At 54.2% G+C, this 25,931-nt stretch overlaps 1 protein-coding gene across 1 annotated transcript in view; it reads left to right on the top strand.

The window, feature by feature from the left end:
- Positions 1-25,038, top strand: part of TUT4 (terminal uridylyl transferase 4) — a 47,634-nt gene extending 22,596 nt beyond the window's left edge. The window contains 24 exon segments of the mRNA XM_038760561.1: positions 689-758; positions 2,651-2,777; positions 3,629-3,748; positions 3,906-4,130; positions 4,260-4,434; positions 5,994-6,760; positions 8,506-8,656; positions 9,211-9,297; positions 10,413-10,516; positions 12,840-12,897; positions 12,978-13,081; positions 13,331-13,420; positions 14,826-14,939; positions 16,511-16,588; positions 16,735-16,912; positions 18,063-18,110; positions 18,201-18,283; positions 19,430-19,545; positions 19,938-20,098; positions 20,598-20,698; positions 22,023-22,202; positions 22,204-22,582; positions 23,787-23,957; positions 24,375-25,038. Of these exon segments, the coding sequence (XP_038616489.1) occupies positions 689-758; positions 2,651-2,777; positions 3,629-3,748; positions 3,906-4,130; positions 4,260-4,434; positions 5,994-6,760; positions 8,506-8,656; positions 9,211-9,297; positions 10,413-10,516; positions 12,840-12,897; positions 12,978-13,081; positions 13,331-13,420; positions 14,826-14,939; positions 16,511-16,588; positions 16,735-16,912; positions 18,063-18,110; positions 18,201-18,283; positions 19,430-19,545; positions 19,938-20,098; positions 20,598-20,698; positions 22,023-22,202; positions 22,204-22,582; positions 23,787-23,957; positions 24,375-24,496 (3,809 nt within the window). The 3' untranslated portion in view covers positions 24,497-25,038.
- Positions 25,039-25,931: the final 893 nt, after the last annotated feature.

Here is a 25,931-nt window from a genome sequence, read left to right as displayed (position 1 = left end):
CTGAGCCACGCTGCTTCTCTGGATTAGAATCCAGGTCCCCTGACCCTCAGTCCCGTGCTCTTTCCAGGAGGTCGGGCTGCTTTCCATCTGTTAACTTGATTTTACTGATTTTGATTTCCCAGGTAGCATTATGTCACTGCTTTTCAGAAACATTTTTTTATCATTCTTAAGGTTGAGGGAATGCTGCCGCTGACTGTACAATTAAAGACCTTAATGCATTTATCCAAAACAAAATATTCTTTTCTTTGAGTAAACCATCTGGCAAAATAAGAACACTAAAGCAATTACAAGTAAGCAGAAGATGGAAAATGGCATCTTTAAGAAGTAAACATTGCAGACACTTTTAGAAGGCTTTCAAAGCTCCCTCGACTGGATTCACGTGCTGATAATGGTATTTGTTAAGCACTTACTATGTGCCAAGCACTGTACTAAGCACGGGGCACCGACATTGACACTCAGGGGTAAAACATCAGTTACCTCTTAACCAGCTCAAACTTGCACATTTTACCCTCTGGAAATCTTCTCCTGAACCGCCAACACCCTATACCGGAAATCTTACTCAGATTTCTAATCTACAGTGGATTTGGCACAAGGTTGGTTTTAGAAGCATATTACTTACATGATCTGACTTAAGCGAGAGAGTAAACTTTTTCTAACTTACCAGTGTTTCTGTGCCTTTCCTTGCCAGCATTGTACTCAGACGTGGAGTCAGATTTCCATGCCAAAGTTCCTGTTGTTTTTTGCAAAGATATGAAAAGGTTGGTGGTGATGAAAGGGAAAGAAAAAGAGTGCTTAAGGCAACCAAGGTAGCGGGGGCCAGGGATGGGGAGGAAAGAAGGGGCCCTGGAGGGAAAGAAGGGAGCAGCAGAGTGGCGAAGGGGAGCGACTACACAGCGTCTCCACCCCCCGACCCCCCAAAGTGACATCTAGCTACTTGGCAGAGGCTACAGGGCTGGCCCGAGGCGGGGCCCCTCGGCAGCTCTGCCATCCTGCCCCTCCAGGGGCTGCAAGCCCACTATCTCTGAGGCCAGGCAGCCTCTCGGGTGCCATGGGGGATCATCATCATCATTATCAATCGTATTTATTGAGCGCTTACTGTGTGCAGAGCACTGTACTAAGCGCTTGGGAAGTACAAGTTGGCAACACATAGAGACAGTCCCTACCCAACAGTGGGCTCACAGTCTAAAAGTGTGGCGTGGGATGGCGTGGGACCACCAACCTGGGAGCCAGAGGAGCTTATGCCCAGCCACCACCCGGAGCCCAGCATGGACGAAGGGGAAGAGCTGCCAGGTTCTGGGCCTGGGCCGGGGAGCTGCAGTCGGTCAGCCGGGTGAAACGGGGAGCTGAGATCTGGGCTCCGGTTTCAGCCCCCGCTTGGATCCAAGGACAGGGGTGGGCTAAGCAAGGCTGTCTCCCTTCCTGCCCCAAACACTGGGAAGGCCCCACCACCACCACTTCCCCTTGCCTCCAGGGACTTGGTGGCCCCTTGGTGACTAGAGGTGTGCTGTAAAGAGAAATCCAGAGCAGAAATGGGGTTTGGTTCTCAAAATTGAAGGGTCTTTCTGTTTATTTGGTTGGTCTTGTTTTAAGGAAAAGACATTGTACTTCAGAGATAGGATTTCTTTGGGGGCAGCGGAAAGTGGTTTCAAATCGAAGGGCTCGAAGTAGTGGCTGTAGGATTCTGCCAGTGTCCTCTCCCTCTTTCCTCTCCTCCTTGCTCGCCAGATCCCCTTTCTCTACTGATGTAGAAAGATTTGACCTGGGGACCCAGAGTTGGAGAGGGAAGCCAAAAGCCTGAGCCCCCAGCAGCAAAGAATTACTCGAGTTCCCAAATTCCTCCCTTCCTCCTCACCATTCATCTTGGAAGCAAGAGGCTGCAGATGGATGGGTCAGCGGGCCAGCTGTGCCCGGCCTAGATAGTAAGCCCAACTGACTGGTGCCGTCAGTTGGAGGAGGAAACCGGGCGGAGAGGCTGCTTTCATTTTAGAGTTGGTGGGAATGGAAGTTGAGGCCTGGCTGTTTGTGGAGGCGCCCTGGGGTTGATCCGTGAAGAATAATTAAAACAATGTGGTTGGTCTAGAGATTGCTGTTCATCCCACCTCTCCAGTCTCTCCCCTCCCACCCCGGGACACAATTCACGGAGTCTGCCTGTTTTCTCCCCAAGCGCTTCCCAAGTACTTCCCAAGCGCTTAGTACAGTGCTCTGCACACAGTAAGCGCTCAATAAATACGATTGATTGATTGATTCTCCGGCCACACCCATCATAGTCTGGACAGGGGCCTCCCTTCTCTCTGTCACTTTTCTCCTTTCCTGCCTGTTTCTTCTGTTCTGGGAGGCCTCCTTGGGTCAGCAGCTGGGGCTTCTTCAACGCCACCATTTAAGCCCCTGGAGGAGGAAGAAGTCTTGGGAGAAGACTGTTCAGGAGAAGCTTTGGTTTGCCCTAGGAGAAGGTAGCCTAGGATTCAGAGAGGGAAGTTTGCATAGCCTGGTGTGAGGGCTAAGGGGGAGGTGAGCCTGCACCACCCTGCGAGGATCATTTTCCTTGTGGCCGTCTTGCTTTCAAATGGGGTGGAGAGGAGAGGTTTTTACTTGCTGCGATACCGTCTCAGAGTTCCAGTGATCAAATGACATGTTTCTTTTTCATTGGCAGTGGCTTAACATGCAAAGTAAGTGCAGGAAACGATGTGGCGTGCCTTACAGCTGATTTGCTGGCTGCTCTGGGAAAATTAGAGCCTGTACTTAGGCCCTTGGTGTTAGCTTTTCGCTACTGGGCAAGGGTAAGTGTAGCATAAAAGAAAACACTCGACTTTCAAAATATATCAAAAGTATTCCGACACCTATGTAATTTAAGATAAGAGCCTTTGAGAACTATTAAGTGACTCTTCCCTGCGTAGAGCCCATTTGATTTTAAAAATCTTCACCATACGCCCCCCCAACCAGATGGTATTCCCCCATGCCTTTCGTTAGAGATCGAGAGGATACTCTGCTGTCTAGGTCAGTCAATCAACAGTATTAACTGAGTGCCTCCTGTGTGCAAAGCACTGTACTAAGCGCTTAGGAGAGTACAACAGAATTGGAGTTAGGTTAGACGTGATCCCTCCTGGGTTGGTAATCTCTTTCCCTTCCCGGCAGGACCCCCAAGGAAACTCTGATTTATAGGACTCTGCTTTATAGCGCTTAGTCTGTGAGGCCCAAACAAGTTCCATTTTTGTGTTAAAAGCGTGTCAGTCCCTTTACCTGAGTCTTAACGAGGACAATAGCTAGGAATGTGAAGCCAATTCGATAGTCTCACCAGGATCTACCCAGCTTTCCCCGCTGAGGGCTCTTCTGCCTCAGTTGTTGTGGAGATGTCAAATCCTTTTAGAAATCAGTTCTCCTGTCAGCGTCTCATAGTTCCCATGACCAGGTACCCTGAAGGGCAAAAGAAGGATCTATGAGACCTTTGCCTATATGCACCTTGCCAACCCTCTAGGAATGTAATACAATCAGACCGAGGCTTGAACAAGGAGTCTTGTTCTCTCGGACCATGTCTTTAAAGTTGCCTCCAAAAAGGTCGTGGAAGATTAAAAGGTTTGGGGCCTTTGGGGCTTGTTAGAACTTTAGCGAATAAAGTTTTTCATTTTTCTAGATGTGCCATATCGACTGCCAAGCCGAAGGGGGGATTCCTTCATACTCTTTTGCTTTAATGGTGATATTTTTCCTTCAACAAAGAAGACCACCTATTCTTCCTTCCTACCTGGGCACATGGGTAAGAGAGAGAGAGAGAGACACGGTATGAATGTGTGATTGTGGTGGGCTGTGGATACGGGCACACACCGGTATTTTCCAGGTGAAGTTTTGGTCCGTACAACGGGCCGGGATTCCGTCTAATCCACCTTGATCAACTCGGAATGCCTTCCCCATAGATTGAAGGCTTTGATTCCAAGAAAGTAGATGACCATCAGCTGAAAAGCATCGAAGAGGAAAAGTTCGTGAAGTGGGAATACAAACCGTCAAATTGCACCTCTGGGAAAAACTCGAATGAGACGGAAGACAGAGCAAAGGCAGAACAGCCAAAAGGGGCCACCAAGAAGGCAACTGACTCAGAATCCGACAACCAAAGTAATGCCACGCAAGAGACACATGGCAGAGTGAGGCACTTTTCTCTCTTCCCCCTGTAGAATGAATGCGGGGACAGCGCCACATTCCTTGGTGGGTTTGTTTTTGCTAGAATCTGTTCCCGCCAAGCTGAACTGACAGGAATTTTTTTGTTTCCCCAGTCTCCATTATCATTGGAAACACCACATCAGGTATCTTTGGGACAACTGTGGTTGGACCTGTTGAAGTTTTATACTTTGGAATTCGCTCTGGAGGAGTATGTCATCAGTGTGCGGGTTCAGGAACTCCTGACGAGAGAGAGCAAAAACTGGCCTAAAAGGCGGATCGCCATCGAAGGTGGGAAATCGGGGCTCGGAGTCCGCGTCCGTGTTCGCAGAAAGTGGGAGGGAGGCCTCTGTCCGTGTCCCCGTCCACTGATAGTGGGGAAATGGGTCCGTGTCCAAGTCCGCGTCCTCCGAAAGGGGGAAACAGATCTGTGTCCGTGAAAAGTGGCCATTTCTTTTCCACATTGCTGCTGTTTCTAGTTCAGCACCTGTTTACAGTCGAATCGCCCTTCCCTCGGGGCGTCAGTGATCCTGGAAGGATGAAAATCCCTCCCTGAAGACCCACTGTCATACCTTTAGTCCCTGATAACTGGGCGATTATTTGATATTTTGCTAGGGAGTTGATATGTTGATCAAGTTCAATCGCTTCTTTCACAGCCTTTGGCTGAAACTACTGGATTTGCCCCAATTATTGAGCAGCAAATGTGGTTTTTGAAAAAAATTCTGGCTCCAACTGAGCTGAAGAAAACTGGTAGTTGATGTTAACAAAATGGTTCCTTGCCAGGAACAGGATGATGTCTTTAGAAATGGGAAATTAATAAAACAGCTAAAAAAGGGAGTGAATTTTAAGAAAAGGTTTTAAAAATATTTTATTAATACAAATTACACTTTTGAACTTGGGTTTTATTCACTACTGGGCTTAGGGATCATTACATTGTAACCTCTTAATTATCTCAGAAGGATGTAATTTTCCAAGAGCATGTATTGATATCAGGCTTAAAGACCACAGATGCCTTTTGAGGCCGCATAAATTTCACCAGGCTGCCCACATTCCCTGGTGGCATCATCATCATCGCCTCCAGGATATACTGAGTGCTTGCTGTGTAAAAGGGCACTGTACTGAATGCCTGCTGAGGGCACTCAGCTGGGGCCTTACTGTCTGCGGGACACTGGACCAACCCCCGCCTTCCGTGTGCTAAGTTTTCGTTGAAATTACTGCCTGGCCCCTGCCTGATTTGTTTTTGTTTTTTAACCATTAAAAATTTCTTCAGGCGTGAGGCCTGTGGGTCTTTCAGTTTACACATTTGTTAAAATACCTGGTCTCCCTCCGCCTCTGACCGTGAGCCTCATGTGGGACAGGGACTGATTATCTGGTATCTACCTCAGCGCTTAGTACAGTGGTTGGCACATAGTAAGTGCTTAACAAATTATTATTATTATTATTGTTGTTATATGGCCACCATGTAAAAACAGCATGGCCCAGTGGGAAAAGCACAGGCCAGGAAGTTAAAGGACTTCAACTTGCCTACTGTGTGAACTTGGGCAAGTCATGTAACTTCTATGGACCCCAGTTTCCTCATCTGCAAAATGGGGATTCAATACCTGTCCTCCCTCATACTTAGACCGTGAGCCCCATGTGGGACAGAGACGGACCTTATTATCCTGTACCTACCCCAGCGCTTAGTACAGAGCTCGGTGCATACTTAGTAAGTGCTCAACAAATGCTACTGTTATCATCATGAGGAGTAGAGGTAGTCTTGTCATCGTCCAGTTAAGACCCATGATTCTAGGTTACTTGAAATGCAGCACGATAATTGAAACTCTTGTGTTGGCTTTTGCCTTTTTCTCTAGATCCTTTTGCACTAAAGAGGAATGTTGCACGCAGCTTAAATAGCCAGATGGTGTTTGAATACATCCTGGAAAGGTTCAGGACAGCCTACAGATATTTTGCTTGTCCTCAGAGTAAAGATGGGCAGAGATCTAAGGCAGATACCAAGAAGAAAGAGAAGGGAAAAATAAGCAACAAGAAATCTGTCAAGCCTGGAGATGCGGTAGCCAGTTGTTGCCTCCAACAAGGGGAAAACCTGGAGAAACCAAATGGCAAAAGCGGCTGTGGTGCGCCTGCGGGGGAAGTCGAGGAACACAGTGAAATGGAATCTCTGTCCGGGAGGGGTCTCGCCAAGGACTCAGACGGCTCCCTGGTAACTACGCTAAGGGCTGCGGACCCGGGTCGTGACCGAGACGACGACGACGGGGGGAGGCAGGCGGCCGGGTCCCCTAGTACTGCCGAAGGCTATGAAGTAGAGCAAAAATCACTTGAACAGCCAGACGCTGCCGAGTCTTCAGGAACCGGTTTAAAAGATGAACTACTCGGACTCCAGTACACCTGCAGCGAACCCAGCTCACTGGACTCAAATGCCACGAGCGGCCGGACGGGGACCGAACCCCCCTCGGATTCTGAACCAGAGTGTTCTCGGAAGCGTCAGGATGCTGACGCGTCAGCTACCTCGCACAACTGCAAAGCAGCAGCAGGTGTTTGTGACCTTAAAGACGAAGGGACACTCTCCCCTCAAGAAATGCATTATGTGTTTGATCAGTTTATTTTGACTTCCGGCAAGGTAGGCCATCTTGTAGCTATATCTTCGTAGAAACAATGTCTGAATCGGTCAGTCGATAGTATCGAGTGCCCGTTTTGTTCAGAACGTTGAACTAAGCACTTGGGAAAGCACCAGATAATCAGTAGCCCCCATCCCTGGCCTCGAGCAGCTTACCATCTAGCAGGAGAGACGGACCCTACCGGAAGGCAATTTCAGGTGGGTGGGAGCCGTAGACTGTAAAGCATCGTACATAAGTGCTTTTGGTGGGCCGTGGAGGAGAAAATGAGCACCGTGGGGAACCAACCCCACCTTTGAGTTTTTGCCACCCTTGCTAGCAGATAGCTGCATTGGCTATCTTGACCTCTTCCACAGTTACGATCACAGACCTCCTCTGCCCCCTAATCTGTCGGTTCCCACTGAAAATCAGTGGCCACTGAAACGCCACCTTCCCCTAACACACGGTTCTTCAGGAACCCAAGCCCATTGTTCCTGGATAACTGGCTGTGGGCTACCGCCTCCAAGCTCTGTCCTGCCTGCTGTGCCTCACCCCACCGCGCCCCACGGCCAGAAGCTCCCCGCCCCCAGGTTCTTCTGGGAACACCGCTCACTCGGCGGGCCCACTAGCCGGGAAAAGAGAACATGCCATCCCGATTGGCTGGGCGGCTCCCCGGGGCACTCAGAGCCCCAGACTCGAGTGGAGGTTGGACACGGAGGGAGGAGTGGCACCAGGGTAATGACTCAAGCCAGGGGGGTAAACAGTCCTGCGGCACCACAGCCATCAAGTCAGGGCCCTCTTGACTCTCTGGGAAAGGACACTGATGCCGCTGCCTCCCTTCTCTCTCAACGACAGCCCGATAACCGTGTAACGTGGCCACGGAGGGGAGAGAGTCATGAAAAATGAGATGATTACTGCCTCTGTCTCTCCTACTTCTGGGCTGTGGGATTCAGAGATTTTAGACCTGGGGAGAAAAAAAAACCCTTGCCTGATTCTGAAGATGGGCACTCTCTCGACTTCCCAGCTGATGATGGTCTAATCTCATTAATTATTAGTAAAAGGCCATCGACAACATCGGCCCCCTTACCTTTTACCCCGGACGGATGATGGCCTCTCGGTCCTTTAGGGGATGATTAGGTGCAGCCACGTTCATTCTCTTGCTTACTTCTGCTGAGCCTGTGGTGGCAAGGGAGAGGAATGAAACCGAAATCAATCCATTTGATAATGACTTGACAACCTCTCTGTAGATGTCTGAGTTGGGGGTGGGCACGGGAACGACTAGAATATCTCAGTTTATAGGCGGGTTTAAGTTACCCGGAAGCGTTGACTTTTTGGAATGAAAAGCCCTGCAATGAATGAAGCTTTTGGGGTAGCCCAGAAGATGGTGGGGTTATGTCAGCGAGGTCAGGGTTATTCATTCAATCATACTTAAATGCTCCGAAAACCCAGGGTGCCGTCCCTGACGGACCCACGTTAAGGAAAACTTGTACTTTAGGGTGCATGCCTTGCTCCCAACCGTTTTTTCCCCATGTATCACTGCGCTGTATCCTGTCGGAAGATAGTGCCCTACCTCCCCCCCAGTGTCCCCCACAGCGCCTAGAGAAGACCCGTCTTCTGGGAGAACGGAGCATAGCCGAGTGTGCCCGAATCGGGATCATGATGGGTCATTGGGAGGTAGCGGTTACCATTCCTCAAAGACCCCCGTGACACCAAAGCCACAAGAAGGTGTAGCTTCTCCTCCCTGAACAGACACCGTGTGTTTCCTTTCCAGCCTCCGACTATAGTATGCAGCATCTGCAAGCGGGACGGCCATTCCAAGAACGACTGCCCCGAGGATTTCAAGAAAATTGATCTTAAACCGCTGCCACCACTGACCAACCGATTTCGGGAAATACTTGATTTAGTGTGTAAAAAATGCTTTGGTGAGAACGTTGATTCCTTTAGCGTCTTCCAAATTGCCTGGTCGTTCATTCAGTCGTATCTATTGATCGTTTACTGTCTGCTTACTGTTGGCTTAATAGAAATTTGAAAGAGGCTCAGAGTCGGTGATCATTGTGATTTCTGCCGTTTTCAGGAAAGTCACATCATCACTTGCTCGCTTTGCCAATAAAAGTCGTTCGGGCTTAAGAACCATAGTGCCTATGGAACGAGCAACAACTTTATATCTAAAGTCCTGAATGTTGGCAGAGCGATGTGCAAATAATTTATATTTTCCAGAAACTTAGCAAGCAGTCATACTTATTCCGCGTCTAATTTGTGCAAAGCGCTGTACTGTGTGCAAAGTAGCCCTGCCCTGGGGTTTACAGTCGACTAGCACCGATCGTGTGAGCGTTCTGAACCTTTTAGGTTTCCACCCCCAAAACGCTACATTATAAAATCAAGAGCCTAGTGAGAAAGCTGTTGTAGCGCTTTTAAAATTTTCAAACCATAAACGTGTTGTTAGACATGAACTGTAACTTACCTTCTCTTTGTTTAGATGAGTTATCACCCCCCTTGTCCGAGCATCAAAACAGGGAGCAGATTCTAGCCAGCCTGGAAAGATTCATTCGAAAAGAGTACAACGGTACGTGCTTGGTCTTGTCCACTTGGAAGGATTTCTGTAGTCGTGGTGTCAGCTGTTGTTTGGAGGAGCAAATCTGTCATTTGTTTGGAATTGTGGTTGTGTCACACAGTGTGGCACTTAGTGCTGGAACTCTGATGGATCCGGTGAAAGATGGGGTGCCCCCCACCCCCCTTAGGCCACATCATCATCATCATCATCAGTCGTATTTATTGAGCGCTTACTGTGTGCAGAGCACTGTACTAAGCGCTTGGGAAGTACAAGTTGGCAGTACTGACTTCCAAGACTGGGCCCTTCCCGCTTTTTTAAAACTTTTTTTTACGGTCCTCGTTCACTCACAGCAGGGGGTCCCCTCACATTGAGAGCTCTGGGGGAGAAGGCAGTACCGTGAAGAGAGAATAAAGGAGGGGGAGTGGGCCAGGGAAATCAAGAAGGAAAGCATTCCAGTAGAGTGGGTCTAAAGGGAGGTTGGGGGAAAGGGACCTTTCACCTGGGTTCTTCCTGGAGAAAAGGCAAGGGAGAGGGAAGAAGCCGTGGCCCCATTTTGGGGGTGGGAGGGAGTACTGGACCTAGCTCATTCTCCCTTGGGTCCCTCCCTGGGGCTACAGACCCCAGTGGGAGTCACAAAAAGAGCCCGGGCCAAACCTCAAAAAATATGCCCGCCCTGTGCAGGTGACAGAGGTGGTGAGCTTTGAGGAAGAGCGAGACCTTTGGCTCGACGCCGTGCTCTGCCTCCCGGTCACCCACTTCACGCCCGACCCTCCCTCCAGCCAGTCGCTCACTGTCGTCCTGAGTTTCTGTACCACTGGGACCGTGCCCGTAAAGCAGAACAGGAGAGTTGAGCCATACCCAATTAATGCGATCGATGCCAAAAGTCCCCTTTGGGACCTGAGTCCCCCATTTGGGCGGCCTGCGGCCGTCAGGTGATCAGGCAGATTGGTCCAGCTCCTCTTGGCGTTCCCGAGCCTGCCCTCGGGCCCTGGCCCAGGCCTGGCTCTCAGCCTGCCCCTGCCCTCCCTGAGCCCCAGCCAGCAGCCCAGCCTTGGTCCAGGAGGCGGGAGCCTGAAGTGCTCCCTGGAGACTGACCCCACCCTAATTTTGTTTCTCCCCTTGTTTAGACAAGGCCAGATTGTGCCTGTTTGGCTCTTCCAAGAATGGATTTGGATTCCGGGACAGTGACCTGGATATCTGCATGACCTTGGAGGGCCACGAAAATGCGGAGGTGAGAGTTAACCTTTTCCGAAGTGATGTCACTTGCCAACGAAGTGGTGGTCGGGGGTCAGAGCAGAAGCCAGCCTCTTCCTTTGGGCCTCCAAGAACCGTCCGTCCTCTGACGTCTTTGGGAAGCGAAGACTCTCCCCTCTGCAATCCTAAGGGGATTAGAAGTGATAGTAGAGAGCAGGGAAAGGGCCATGCTCCCCGATGCAGTCAGAGCTTGAGGACGAATCCTTTCATGGTCTGGGAGTCAGAGGACCTGGCTTTTAATCCTGGCTCTGTCACTTGCCTGCTATGTGACCTTGGACAAGTCACTTAACTTCTCTGTGCCTCAGTTACCTCATCTGTAAAATGAGGGCAGAGACCATGTCCAATCCAATTTGCTTGTGTCCACCCCAGTGCTTGGCACATTGTAAGCGCTTAACAAATGCCCTAATTATTATTATTAGTAGTAGTAGTATTTCCCTGTCATCCAAGGAGACAGGCCAGTTTGGAGAGAGAGCATGGCCCTCAGGGGACCGGGGGACTGGAGGCCAACAGGAAACAGGGCCCCTTAGCCCAACAGCCTATCACATTGAAGGCAGGAGCCGGCTAGGTGCTGTAGGCCTGCGCTCTCGGGGCCCCAGAACCCCCATGCCCCACTTCTGGATCTGTGGCACTAAGGGAACTTGGAGGCCGGGAGCCGGTGCTGCAGAACACACCGCCTTCATCCGGGCTGCTTCCCAGGGCGGTGGGGGCCTGGCCCCAAAGCTCGGCTTCCTGCTCCCTTGGGCCCCTGCAGGGCGGCCCAGGGTCCCCGGAGCTCGGCCCTGCCGGGGCCGGAGAGACCCCGACCGCGGTTGCTCGGTCCCATTCGAACATTGAGGTTGCGCTTTGTCTCCTGGACGCCGGCGCTCCCGGCACTACCCTCTCCCCTCCAGCAACTCCAAATGCCTCCGGTTGAGAGGAGGCTGAGCTTCCGGCCCCTGCGAGGGCAAGGGAATCCACCGGGGAGACAGCAGAGGCCCAGGCTTCTGCCGCTGCCTTTAGCCTAGATCCTGCGCCGTATGGGCTGTGGTTACCCCTTCCGTTGGGCGGCACCCTCGAGAAAAGCCGGCAGAACCTGTGAAGCTCTGTAGCATTCCCCAGGGAGAATAGAGGGGAGGACCTCTCCTTACCTGCGTGGTGGATTGGCTCAGGGTCTAAGAGGACAATTTCTTTACCCTTAGTGAGCGTCCACTGCAAGCTCCGGGCGGCCGAGTAGAACCTGCTGGTTCGTCGGTTCATCAGTAATGCTTTTCTCGGGACCGAGTTCCCACCGTTTATGGTTAGGTGCTTCCAACAAGCAAAGGAATAGCAGTACTCTGAAGGAACAGGGAGGCAGGTTGAGAGCTCTTTGCCAAAGACCATCAACTGCCTGTCTTCATTAATGCGAGCTTCCATTAAGGTATTTTAATCACTATATAATCCAGTTTAGTCATTCTGCTGGCTGAGCAGGATCTTAGGAAAAAACAAACAAAATGTAGGTTATGTTCCCTAAGGCCTGCCATTGTGGCAGCCGGAAAACCAAAGATAAAACCCCAAGTTTCTGAATTTCAGAAATTTTTCTGTAACCCTCAGACCGCTGCTACCCCTTTTGAATGATGATTGTACTTAGGATTAAAACATGAGCCATGGCCAATACCCTGGGAAAATAAGGAGCTGCCCAGGCCAATGTTGGACCTCTGAAGAGGCATGAGGACACTTTGAAAAACCCTCCAGAGCAGCCACCCTCATGGGGAGGGATGGGCTGACCGTCTGGTGCCCCTGACTGTCTGTCCCCTCTCCATTCATTCATTCAACCGTATCTGTTGAGCACTTACTGTGTGCAGAGCCTGGATTGAGAAGCAGCATGGCCAAACAGAAAGGAGGCTGGGCCCGGGAGTCCTGGGCTCTGATCCCGACACTGCCACTCGCTTGTTGTGGGACCATGGATGAGTCGCAACTTCTCTGGGCTTCAGGCCCCTCAACTGTAAAATGGGGATTTAGTACCTGTTCTCCCTTAGACTGTGAGACCCATGGAGGATAGGGATTGGGTCTGATCTGATGGCACTGTATCTACCCCAGTGCTTAGCAAAGAGTAAGCACCTAACAAGGACCTCAGCCAATACTAGGTAGAAATGTTTAGTGAGGATTTTGAAGAATGGGGAGATAACAGCGGTTCCCCAAACCGGGCCCAGCCATTTACTCACCAACATTTTGCCCTCAGCTCTGAACTCCATGCCTAGGAATTAGGGGCCCTGGTTTTGTGAAGCTCTTCAAATTCAATAAAATCTGCAGCTAACTTGTATCGTTTTTTAATTTATTTTTAGAAATTAAATTGTAAAGACATAATTGAAAGTTTGGCAAAAATCCTTAGGAAGCATCCCGGTGAGTATTGTAATTACTTTTCATTATTTTACTCTTTACGTTTTGAAAAACTTTTTTCTCTAATGAAGTTTTGTTACCAGGTTTAAGAAACATCTTGCCTATAACAACTGCCAAAGTGCCTATAGTAAAATTTGAGCACAGACGTAGTGGATTGGAAGGAGATATCAGCTTGTACAATACTTTGGTAAGTTTGTCTTTCTGTGCCAGCCCGTAGTTACATTTGTCAGCTGTTTGAAAAAATTGCTGATGAGCCCTAGTTAATACTTCAAAGTCTAAAAATTGCAAATGCTAGATCTAAGAAACTTTAAATTGTTTATAACACTTACTGCTATATAAAAATTCTCATTTCTGCATAGCTCATTTGGGCTCTTGAGTCCTTTTGGGCTTGAATGACGAACTGCCTCAGGTTTTCCAATCCTCAAATGTTTTTCAGGCTCAGCATAACACAAGAATGCTAGCCACGTATGCAGCCCTTGATCCGAGAGTGCAATACTTGGGATATACCATGAAAGTCTTTGCCAAGGTATTTCAAGGAAAGAGACAGCATACCTAGTGCGCCAAGAGGCTAAATCCCTAGGGTGTGGATTCTTCAGGCATTAAAAAAAACCCCTAAAAACAAACAAAAAACCCCCCAGACAATTGGTGGGGGTGGGTGGGGGGGCTGGGCAGGGGCGGAGAGGTACAAGATTTTTTGAAATTCAAGTAAAAATTGGGTGGAAATTTTAAAATGTGATGTATTTAAGCATCTGTTTTTATAACATGTGCACAGCTAGTATTTCTGGGAAAACTTTGCTCTTTTGGGGCATTTACAAATACCACATACAGCACCCGACTAAAGAGCCGTGCTGGGGCCCATAGGAAATATAAGGTGTCTCCAACTCCAGCGCCAAGGCAGAACTTGGGGTGACCCAAATCTTGGTTTGGAGGGGCAGGCTAGGGGGAGAAGAGTGATCTCACTCATACCCCACCCACCAAAAATGGACCAAGGGAGCCAGTCTGTGCCCCTAGGAAACTCCAGACTCTTTTTCAGAGGCAGGGGCAGGGAAGTTTCCCTTTACTTCCCCTCCCAAAAACTATTTTCATCAGCTTCCCCCTGACCCAGGTCAAAGATTACAGGAAATACAGTGGAATTTTGCCTGCCCAGGAAATTGGAGATGAGCCCTTGAACATGAATTACTTGTAATTTTGCCGCCACAGATGCAGAGCGCTGATTTATCCGTGAAGTAAAACGGTGTAACCCCAACTAAGTGAAGGCATTTCGCTCCAAACCTGGATTGCTTTTGAGTTTTTGATCTGCTTTTTAGAACAAATATCTGCACGATCATTTCTGAAGCAGTTTAAGAAAATAATGAAATGTTTAAAGGGGTCTTTTTTTCCACTTTGAGGTTTTTGTCTATTTCCCTGAAGGCGTGATGATGGGGGGTAGCAGGGAGCGATGGTGGATATGGGGAGGGGGTGATACAATGATGACGGGGTCTCCCCGACAGAAATTAGGGGTGAGTCTCGCTGCTGAGACTTGAGGAAAGAGGCCCCCTCCCAGAATGATAGATCCTAGCACTGGTGGTTTGTGTAGTGTCATTCACCCACCTTCGTCTCCGCCTGCCCCGTGCCTTCCTGGGCCCGGGATACTTGGAGCGAGCAGATCGGCAGCGGAGCAGCACTAAGTGGGTTGTCTTCTCCCACATTCACCGGCAAACCCGGGACTAGAACCCAGGTCTCCCGGTTCCTGGAACGGCGCTCCTTCCACCGGACCTCCAGCAGGGCTTGGGATTGTTTTATAACAAACAAGGAGATGGATGGTACCTTCCAAGTGTTCTCTTCTTGGAACGCCATCCTACCAATTCAGAGATGGTTTTCGGGTGCCGGTCGTGTCGCCCTCCTTCCGAGCGGCCGCTCTCCGACCGTTTGCTGGCATTTGTGCTTTTCAGCGTTGTGACATCGGAGATGCTTCCAGGGGAAGCTTATCTTCATACGCCTACATCCTCATGGTGCTGTACTTCCTGCAGCAGAGGAACCCGCCTGTCATCCCGGTCCTCCAAGAAGTAGGTACTCAGGAGAGAAATCAAGGCTCAATCAAGGTTTATCTCTGACGAGAGGGAGGGGCTACAGTGACAGGGGGAACTGACTTGACTTAATTTTGGACTTTGGGGAATCGAACCTGAAAATACATGGAAAGTCCAGTTTTCTTATTCCACGAACCCAAACATCCATCCCTATTACTTATATTTTGAGACTTTTAAAGCTTTCCAAGGGTCACTCCATCTGGGAAAATATCCATCCCTGGAATGATATCTGACATTTTATACATTTTGCTTAAGGGACTCTATCAGTAGCCTTTTGCACTGACCCGGTGAAGTTAACAAGCGGTGTGGCCTGGCGGAAGGAGCCTGGGACTGGCAATCAGAGGACTTGGGCTGTCATCCCGGCTCCCTCACTTGCCTGCTGAGTGACCTTGGGCAAGTCACTTGACCTCTCGGGGGTCTCAGTTTCCTTATCTGACAAATGGGGATTCAGTACCCATTCTCCATCCCTTTTAGACCATGAGCCCCATGTGGGATAGGGGCCTTGGTGTTTCTGATTGTCACGCACCTACCCCAGCGCTTAATCCAGTGCTCGGTGCATAGTAAGCACTTAACGAAAGCCACAGCTTATTACTGGCTCGGACAGTTTTTCACAACTCTGCTCAATAAGCTTAAAAGCTGGAACTAGGCTGGGGCAGACAGATCACGTCCCCATGATCCCCTATTGAGAAGCAGCGTGGCTTAGGGGAAAGAGCTCGGGCTTGGGAGTCAGAGCACTTGGATTCTAATCCCGGCTCTGCCGCTTATCAGCTGCGTGACTTTGGGCAAGTCACGTAACTTCTCTGGACCTCAGTTACCTCATCTGTAAAATGGGGATGAAGACGGTGAGCCCCACGTGGGACAACCTGATTGTCCTGTATCTACCCCAGCACCTAGAACGGTGCTTGGCACATAGTAAGTGCTTGATAAATACCATAGTTATTATCATTTATTGTTATCATTGGCTCCAAGTGCCCTACTGACTGCCGCAGCTGTAAGCTGCTCTTCAGCCTGACCATGCTGCCTCGATCAACCCCCAAGGCAGCCCTAAGCGCCCCGGCCTTCCAGAGTGGGACTGGGGCTCCGGACTGGGTACAAAGTCCAGTGGGTGTGCTGGCAGCAGCGGGGTCCTCCTGAGGGTCCTGCCTCAAGTGGAGCTCTCCTCCACCACCACCATTTGGGCCAGAAGAGGAGTTTTCTCCCATTAAAGTGCTTCCCGTGGAGACCTGGCCTGCGAGAGTGGTCCCCCTAAGCCGCTCCTGATAGTCCCAATCCAGGCCGGCCCCGGCTTCCTCCCTCTCCGGGAACCCCGGGAGGTCCACTCTGGAGCCAACGGACGGGAGCGCTCTCCAACCTGTTCACCTCTGCTTGGCTGCTGATGGAAGCCTGTCAGGGGGTCCTTGGCAGGTGGGTTGGGGAGGGGAGGCGGACCCCACCACGCCCCGCTGCCTTACCTGAGCCGCGCTGGGGGACCAGCCCGGGGAGCGGTCACCTGCAGGCCGACCAGGAACACAAAGTGGCAGTTAGCCAATGGACAGGTTTGTTTCTTGCAGATCTTCGATGGGAAACAGATTCCTCAGAGAATGGTCGACGGCTGGAACGCGTTCTTCTTTGATGACGCAGAGGAACTGGTACGTTCTTACCGTCTCCCCGCCCGTCCCGGCCTGCCCGGCGGGGCTTCGGCCGTCGCTCGCCGAGCGAGTTCATCAGAGGTCCGCGGGCGGGTGCCCCACCCTCGGCCCGGGCGACTCTAGTCAAGCGACTTTCCATCCTGCAGAAAAAGCGCTTGCCGGCCTTGGCGAAGAACACCGAGTCCCTGGGGGAGCTCTGGCTGGGGCTGCTGCGCTTCTACACGGAGGAGTTTGACTTTAAAGAGTACGTCATCAGCATCCGACAGAAGAAGCTGCTGACGACTTTTGAGAAACAGTGGACGTCCAAGTGCATAGCAATTGAAGGTATTTAGCAGCTGAATTTCCGTTCCGGGGTTCTCGTCGGAGCTCCCGGCCTGGGGTCGCCGGCTGCCTCGCTGGCTTTTTCCCCGTGGTGGGTGGCCGGCTCTGGCTCTTCAAACCGATCGGATTCCCCGTCCGCCAAACCCTGGAATTGGTAGATACGATCCTGCAGTACTAGACACGGTAGCATGAACTGAGCACCCAGTTGGTGCAGTAAACTGAATTAAGCGCTCAGGAAGTAAGAACCTTGAAATGCCATGTTCCCGGCCCACAAGGAGCTTCTCCTCCAGCAGGAGGGGTGGACCTATTATGGGAACGCATGAATAAATTGGTCCTCCCGAGGGGCACTGTGTGGAAATAAACTCTGTCCCAGCTGAACAAACCAAACCGCCAGAGCGAGCGCACCTATCAGGACAAGCAGGAGTTGGTGACCCACCCGGGATTGGGGCTTCCTGCCCTCTGGTCGGTCAGTCCGACGGACGGACAGACAATCTGTCTGTCTCCACTCCTGGTGGGACCATGAGGCTCTTCTCTTCTTCCTGTAGCAAAGAGAGGGAAGCAGTTGAGGTTTTTTTTTCTTTTAATGGTATCGGTGAAGCGCTCATTAGGTGCCAGGCACTGTTCTAAGCGTCCCTGTCTCACATGAGGCTGAGTCTTAATCCCCATTTTACAGATGGGGCACAGAGAAGTGAAGTGACTTGCCCAAGGTCACTCAGCAGACAAGTGGCGGAGCCGGAATTAGAACCCACATCTTTCTGACTCCCAAGCCGTGCTCTATCCACTTACGCCACGCTGCTTCCCTGAAGCAGGAGTCCAGGGAAGCAGGTGTGCGGCAGAGGAAATAATAATAATAATAACAATAATGGCATTTATTAAGCGCTTACTATGTGCAAAGCACTGCTCTAGGCACTGGGGAGGTTACAGGGTGATGGGGTTGTCCCAGCGGGGGCTCACGGTCTTCATCCCCATTTTACAGATGAGGTAACTAAGGCACAGAGAAGTCAAGTGACTTGTCCAAAGTCGCACAGCTGACAATTGGCAGAGCAGGGATTTGAACCCATGACCTCTGACTCCAAAGCCCGGGCTCTTTCCACTGAGCCACGCTGCTTTAACCCAGATCCAACTTTGACCCTGTCGTTTTCCCCCGACCCAGATCCTTTTGACTTGAATCACAATCTTGGTGCCGGAGTCTCTAGAAAAAGTAAGTTTTACATTTTAAAACTCCTCAGATTTCACCAGTGATTAGATGTGATTACTGTTTTGGTCTGACCTGTGTCTTTTTTCCTAACAGTGACCAATTTCATCATGAAGGCATTTATCAATGGGAGGAAACTTTTCGGCACACCTTTCTATCCCCATATTGGAAGGGAAGCTGTAAGTTCTCCGAATGAGGGGCTTAAATCTGTACCTTCTGGGGTCTAAAACAGCATCCCTCTCATTGCTCAGGGTTCCACTCCAGAAGAGGACAGAATTTGCACCTTCAATCTAGAAATTTGTTATCGGGAAGAGAATTAACAGATGAGCCCATTAACCTCCCTGAAGGTCTAGCATCGCTCCCAAGAATACCGTTTCTAGTCTCCTTCCCGCCCCGGTTTTCAGGGTCCCAAGCGGTGGGGTCCGACATCGCTACCTCGGATAGATGCCTCCGTAAACCGAGTTCCTGACCGCCTTCCAGAAAGGTTCCTTTGCTTCTTAAAATCTAGATCTGTCAATCTCCTCGATCCCAGCTAGGGTCCTTGTTTCCTTACGCAGCTAAGGCGTTCCCTTCCTGTGGTATCCAAACCGGTCCCTGCTGTGCCCATTGGGCGGCTTGGCTCGGATCACGGGAGGACAGAGTCACGGGCCGTTCCTTCCCCTTCACGAGCTGAGAGCAGTGGCCGGGTGGGACCTCGGCCGTACTCACATCCTACCCGAGAGGATGGCGACCCTCGGTCCCCGCCCTCCGCGTCAGCGGGACACCTTCCGCTCCGTCTCCGAGAGCGCTTCTCCGATCTGACGGAAATGAATCTTTCAGGCATCGTGTCAGGGCTACTTTTCCCTTCTGGGGGCAGCGGGCCAAACCACATTTTCTAGGCCCCTCGGAAGTGAGCGGACTATGGCTCCGTCATGCACGGGTGCCCACCCCCGGGGGGCGGCGGGGGAGACGGCCCCCGGCGCTGTCAGAGCCGGGCTCTGATGTGACCCAAGAGTCACCGGGCAGGCCTGAAAAGACCCAGAATGGTGGCTTTCTGGCCTGGGAGCTCCCTGAAGCCTATCCCCTCCCAGCCTCCATATCCAAAGGCTCCAGTCCCCTTCCGGCCCCTCTGCGCCAGACCCGCCTTCTGGCATTGCTTGCTGAGCTGAGAGCAGGAAGGGACCTAAGGAGGCTTGGGGAGGGTGGGGAGGGCATCTGGGGAAAGCCTTCCTTTTCCCCACTCCTTGGTCCCCGGCCCTGTTGGATTTCTCCTTCCCCAACCCTCCCCTGGGCCGGAGCTAATCTGCAAGCCATTTTCAAGTAAGAAGGGGTGCATTTCCTCCTAGGAATACTTCTTTGACTCCAAGGTGCTAACGGACGGGGAGCTGGCCCCCAACGACCGGTGCTGCCGGGTGTGTGGCAAAATCGGGCACTACATGAAAGACTGTCCCAAGCGGAGAAGGTGGGTGGGTGGGCGCCCCGCCGGGGGCCGGGGGCCGGGGATGGGGGCCGGGCATGGCCCAGGGGAGAACAGTCCGCCTCCCTTGGCGTCAGAATCGGAGAGCAGATTTAAGCGACTGAGGGTGGGGAAGCCCAATGCAGTGGGAGGAGCCCGTGTCCACGGAGCCTGTGTTCTCTCAGGCCGGGGGTGGAGGCAGCCAGGCCTGCCATTGGCAACATCAGACGGGGTGGATGGGAGCCTGGGGCGGGAGGGAGAAGGCGGGGAGGCCGATAAAGGGTCAGCATCCCCGGAAGGCCCCCGGGCCAGGGCCGGCGGAGGCTGGCGATGGGTCCGTTGGGCCCGCCCCAGCCCCTAACCCAGGGGCGGCATCATTGCCGCGCCATTCCCTTTAGGGTGAAGAAGAAGGAGAGTGAGAAAGATGATGAGAAGGAAGCTAAGGAGGAGGAACGAGAGCCCCGAGAGAAGAGGTGCTTTATCTGCGGAGATGTGGGCCACGTGCGAAGGGATTGCCCTGAATTCAAGCAGACTCGCCAGAGGAACAGCAGCGTGGCAGGTAGGGAAGTGGCGCCGGGGGCAGTTAGCCCATACCACTGTTGTCCTGGCTTACCTGGGTCTGGGGGGATCACATCACGCAGACCACATGGCTCTCTGCACCATCCCAGAATGCTCCGTAGCTCAGCTGCACGGGTGAACTCTGAGCCCAGAGGGGGCCGGGCGCATTCCGGAGGAAGGAAGCGAGGGCTTTCGCGGAGCCGGAGCCACCGCCCCTGAAGGACGAAGGACCCGGGGCCCCCTCCTTTCTCCATCTGGGCCAGCCACACAAGTGCCCAAGGGCAAACGGGGGGCCCCCAGCCCAACCGCCCTCCAGCAGGGAACGGCGCCTTTCTGGCATCTTCAGCATCCTCGACACTGGGAACCGGAGGGCCCGGACTGGACGCCACCCTGGGCCCTCCCAAGGGCCCGACCGCGGCCGGTGGAATCCGCCGACGGTCTCACACGTCCCGGTCGCGGCGCTTGAACAGACCTCTCTGTGTCTGCTATTTTCTCTGCAGCCGCTCAGCTGGTCCGAAGCCTAGTGAGCGTCCAGCCGGCCGCTGGCCAGGCCCAGCCCCAGGGGGACAGGCCCCTCCGCACCAGGCAGACCTCAGAATGCGTAAGTCTCCGCCGTTGTGGGTTGCAGAAGACGGCTCATCTGAGCAGGTGTCCCCGTTGTGCCGGGGAATGGGTACCGGTCTCTGGGGGTGGCTCTTGGCAAGGCCCCAGGCCAGTCATCCACTGTTGGGATTTGCCGAGCACCTCCCGGGTGCCGAGCCCCCCACTCCCGGGGCTTGGGGGAGCTCGGCCAAAGGGAGGCGCGGAACCAGCCGGGCGCCATTTGCTGGCCAGAAACGAGTCAGTTGTCACGGCCCCGTCTGCCTGCCCAACATTCCCCAGGCCCGGCATAATTACAGCACCGGGCAGCCATCGGCACCCTCCCCACAGAGAGGAAGGGAAGCCGGTCCCAGCGGGGAGGGGACAGGGAAGTTGGTGGGGGGGAGCAAGGGGGAGTGGGCACCAACAGGTATCATTGCAGAGTCAAAGGGAGCAGGGAGCCGGACCCCGTGCTAGGCGACGGGAAGCAGAACCCCCATCCGCAAGGCGGGTACTGCCCCCAAACCCAGGGTTCCTGCACACCCAGCCCCACCTACCCGCCACCCACCCGCCAGGAAGTCGCTCAGCTCTGTTCCCGGCCCCCAGGAAGTAGGGGGTGGCCGTGGGGTCAATCCCTCTGATAGGTCATTTTGGTGATGACTTTCCCACAACTGGCAGGCCCCTTCCCAGGCAACCTGAACACTTCCCAGGGCTGCCAGGCCACAGATATCAAGTGGCCAAGGAGCCCGGCCCCGGAGCCCCAGCCGGTCCGTGGCCCGCTAGCCCACGGGCAGGTCAAAGTTGGGGTGAGCTCAGGTCGAGTCGGCCCACGTAAAATAAAGCTCCCAACCTTGGGCTGTGCAAATAAGAAATACCATCGTTATTATTCTGGGGCTGAGCTGGTTCGGGATCCCGGGCCCAAACCCTCTCCTGTGGAGCAGAGCCGGGCACCTGGTGAGCATTTACGTGCCCAGCCCCCGGCCTGCTTGGGGCCCAGGAGCCCAGCCCGGCTCTGCCCTGCCCCGCTCCGCTCCGCTCTGCCCGCGGAGGACTCGGGACGCCCCGGCCAGCCCCAGCCCCAGCCCCAGCCCCAGCCCCAGCTCACTGGCCTGGGCAGTCACCCTGGCTCTGCTGGTCCCCGGGCCCCAGAGGGGAGGAAAGAAGGGGAGCCGTCTCTCCACCCCCAGGGCCTTGGATCAGCGCAAACCATCCTCTGGTCTCAGCCAAGCCTGCCGGGCAGGCGGACCTCGCTCTTTAGGCCGAGCAAGCGGAAGCAAGCGGAGACACGCCAGACCACCGGCCCAGTCCGGTTCGGTCGTTAACCGGAGGCGTTTTTCCCCCCACAGTCGGATTCGCATCAGTCGTCTTACTCTCCGCAGCCTCAGCCGTTCTCCCAGAACAGCGCCCAACCAGGCGGCGGGCCCCAGTCTGCGGCCCCGGCCGGGCCCCCGCCCAAGCACGTGGCCCCGCCGCCAGGGGCCCAGCCCCCCCAGGTCCAGCTGCCTTTGTTTAACTTTCCCCAGTCCCCCCCCGGCCCAGTACTCGGCCCTGCCCAACCTGGGGCTGCTGTCGCTGCACCACCATCACCACCACCACCAGCTCCAGCTCCGAGGCCCCTCGTGGCCCATCCACGGCCCGGTGCTGCATTCGGCCCCCAGCAACCCTCCCCCGCCTTCTGCCAGCGTGCCGTTCTCCGTGCAGACGGGGGGCGCCGCCGCCGCCGCCGCCGCCTCCGCCACCGCCGGGAGCCAGACCAGCGTCAGCCTCAACGACCCTAGCATCATCTTTGCCCAGCCGGCTGCCAGGCCCTTAGCGGCGGTCCCCAGCTCTTCCCACGAAGGGCACTGGCATGGCCCCGGGGCTCCGAGCGTGCTGGGGACCAACGGGCCCACGGCCACCAACTCAGGTAACCCGCCGTTCTGTCTGCCCCACCCCGTCCCGCTTCACCCCGCCCTGGGTGTGGTTGGCCTCCGGGCCCAAGAAGCCCGAGGCCTCCCCCTTGCTAGGCCCGGGACGCCAGGGCAGGCCAGTGGCTGTGCTGAGGCCCCGGCCTCAGTGCCGTCGGTTCCCCGGCCAGGGCAGGGGGTGCTTCGGCCAGGGAAGGCCCGGCTCCAGGAGGTGGGGCCCCCCCCGAAGGAAACCTGGGCCCCTCCTAGCCCCAGTCGCCCTCGTGGCCCCAGGCCACTTCCAAACAGCACTGGAGTACACTTCCCGGGGACTTTCGTCCTCCGGCCCGAGGGGCCTGTCTGACCACCGGCGGGGCAGGGTGAGCGCGGAACGAGGGCGAGGTGGGTTGGAGGCTGAGGGAGGCTGGAGAGAGCGGGGTGGGGGTGGCGGCTCAGAGGGGGCCGGGCAGCACAGTGAGGTGTGGACTAGAGGTTGGAAGACCAGTGAGGAAGGAGGCCGATGCTGTCGTCGAGCTAGGATACCACAAGAGCCTAGACCACCCAGGTGGTTGTCTCGTAGGGAAGGGGAAGAGGCAGATCCTGGAAATATTGCGCAAGGATTGGGTGGGAGATGGAATATGGGAGGGGAGAAGCGAGGGGGTGGGGGAGAGGGGAGAGAGAAAGGAAGAGAAAGCGAGAAAGAAGGGAAGGTCAAGAACGGTGCCCAGTTGCCAGCTTGAGAGAATTTTGGTGGCGGTGGTCAGCTGTGCTGGGGAACTTAGGTGGGGGCGAGGCTGAGGGAGAAGGGCTGAGGAACCGGGTTGAGGACATTGAGCTCCCGGTGCCGGCGGGACAACCACCTGGAGATGCCCCGGAAGGAGGAGGAAATGCAAGCTCGCAGAGGCGGGGAGACAGGTCGGAACGAGCGAGGTCGATTCAGGGGGCAGCTGTCCTAAAGAGGGGGCAGCGGGTGCCAAGGGAGAGGAGAAGGGGACCCAGAACGGAGCCTCTACGGCAGGGGACCCCCACAGCAGGGGGAAGCAGTCCAGCCGCTCAGACAGACCCACGACGGCCAGGCGATTGATCCGCGTCTCCGGCCTGACCCGCGGGGGCGGGGAGCGGGGAGGACCGACCCCTTCCCCGTCGGCGGGGAGCCGGCGTCCCGGCGGGCCACCCTCCCGGCCCTGACCTCCCGCCGTCCTTCTCCCTTTCCTGCTGGAACAGACCAGGGCTTCGCCGGGCAGTTTGGGAAACTGAACGCTCCTGTCCCCTGGGAATCGGGAACGGCGGCCCACTTCCCCCTCCTCCAAGCGTCGTGGCCTTTCGGACTACCTCCGAGCTTCATCCAGCAGGGCGGTGCCAGCTTCCAGCCCAACAAGCCTTTCTACCCTCAAGGTACAGTCGGGGAGTCCGCGGGCACCGGTGGGCAACGGCTCCGGTAGGAGGTTCCACCTTCCTCCCTCCCGGGGCACGCCCAGCAGTGGGAACGGGCTCCGGCCCGGGCGGCAGATGGGTGCCGTGGCCGCGCTCGCCCCCGAGGTAGGGGATGGGAGTCCCGTGAGGTGAGTCGGCTGTGCCAGGGCACGGGGACCGGCACACCGGCCCCCCGAGACCGGCCAGGCCGGGTAGGAGAGGCTGCCGGGCTACCGTGGGCTACTCCCTGATCCCTGCTGAAAACGGGGCGGGATTAAACACATGGGGGACCGTGGGAAGCGCCGACAGAACGAGCCAGAGCCGGTCACCCACCCCGAGTCCGCGCCCCCGAAACCCCCGCAACGAGGGCGGTGCTGACGCAGACCCGTTTCCTTGCAGCCGGTCCGCTGGTGCAAGGCGGCCAGCGCTTCCCGCTGCTGTCTCCGGGACCCCCGCACCCTGCTCCGCCCGCCGCGCCCCCTCCTCACCTCAACGTCGGTTTCCTGCAGCAGAAAAAGTGACCTGAACCCAAGCCGGGCAAACGGCGGCCCGCCCCGCCGCTTTACACGCAGATTATTTAAATGTCCGACCGTTTTTAAATTGTATCATTTGTACATAGATACGAGCTATAGTTTTTACTAGTATCACGGAGATGAGTGATACAGATTCCATCTATTTTATTACCCTATTTTTAAGGGACTTGTGTTTTGTTTTACCTTGTTAAACTGTAAAGAGAGAATTTTAAAAAAAAAGATTAAGTTCTTTATTTTCTATTAGCTGTATTCATACTTCGGTTGCTTCAGACTTTATATATATTGTTCTAAAAAAATGATTAGGAAAGGGTTTCGTGTGTTATAACAATTTTGTCACTTCAATTCTTTACAGAACTATGTAGTGCCAAAAACTTTTTAGCGGGAAAAAAAGCAAAAAAAAAAAAAACCGAAACTGCAACATCGGGATTCAAGATCTTTCCTTTCCGTAGTTGTGTACTGGGAGTACTGGAGCTCAAATGCCAAGTGGCTTTGTCTGTATTTGGAGTAATTCTATTTTAAGTTAATAAATCTTTTTAACAAAAGTCACCCCCAGCTCGCTCACCTGGGTGCAGGCAGATAGAAACGATGCCTCATCTGCGCCGTCTCCCCGTGGAACGAAGACTCCAGGGTGAGGGCTGCTTCTCTGCGCAGCTGGAGAATCACTTGGCTGGGGCCTGAGGAGGATGGGGGGCGGTGGGGGGCGCGGAGGGCATGCCACCCCAGAGGCAGGTGACCACCCCCTGGCACAAGGATCGCCCCTGTGGAGGCTTATTCCCGGGATTCGGTTGTTGTAAAAACCACCACCTCCCCGAGGGCAGACCGTGTCTTTTACATAATAATAATAATAATGATGGTATTTGTTAAGCGCTTACTATGTGCAAAGCAGTGTTCTAAGTGCTGGGGGGATACAAGGCTCACAGTCTTAATCCCCATTTTACAGATGAGGGAACTGAGGCCCAGAGAAGTGAAGCGACTTGCCCAAAGTCACACAGCTGACAATTGGCAGAGCCGGGATTTGAACCCATGACGTCTGAATCCAAAGCCCGGGCTCTTTCCACTGAGCCACGCTACATCCGTTGCCCATCTCCCAGCGTCTCCCTATCAGGCGCTTGGCCAGCCCACCCACCCTTCCTCCCTCCCAGGACACCGCAACCCAAACGTCACCGTTTCCGACAGCCTCTGTGCCACCCTGGATGGGGTGGGGGGTGAAGCAGCTTGGCCAGCAGAAGGGGCAGACCCCTGGCCCAGTGCCGCCACCACCACTACACACTGCCCAGCCCACCTCCCGCCATTCACCCGGGGCCACGGAGACCGGCGCTGACCGGTCCTGCCCTGTCGCCCTACACCCGGGTCGGCCGGCCGGGTGGTTGCGCCGCCGCTCGGCACGTGTGTCTGCAGGACGGCGGGCAACAGGGCAGCACCA

This window comes from Tachyglossus aculeatus, chromosome 18 (genome assembly GCF_015852505.1).
Source record: "Tachyglossus aculeatus isolate mTacAcu1 chromosome 18, mTacAcu1.pri, whole genome shotgun sequence".
NCBI lineage: Eukaryota > Metazoa > Chordata > Mammalia > Monotremata > Tachyglossidae > Tachyglossus > Tachyglossus aculeatus.
The sequence above is the reverse complement of the archived record's forward strand: the minus strand, read 5'-3'. Positions and strand labels throughout refer to the sequence as shown.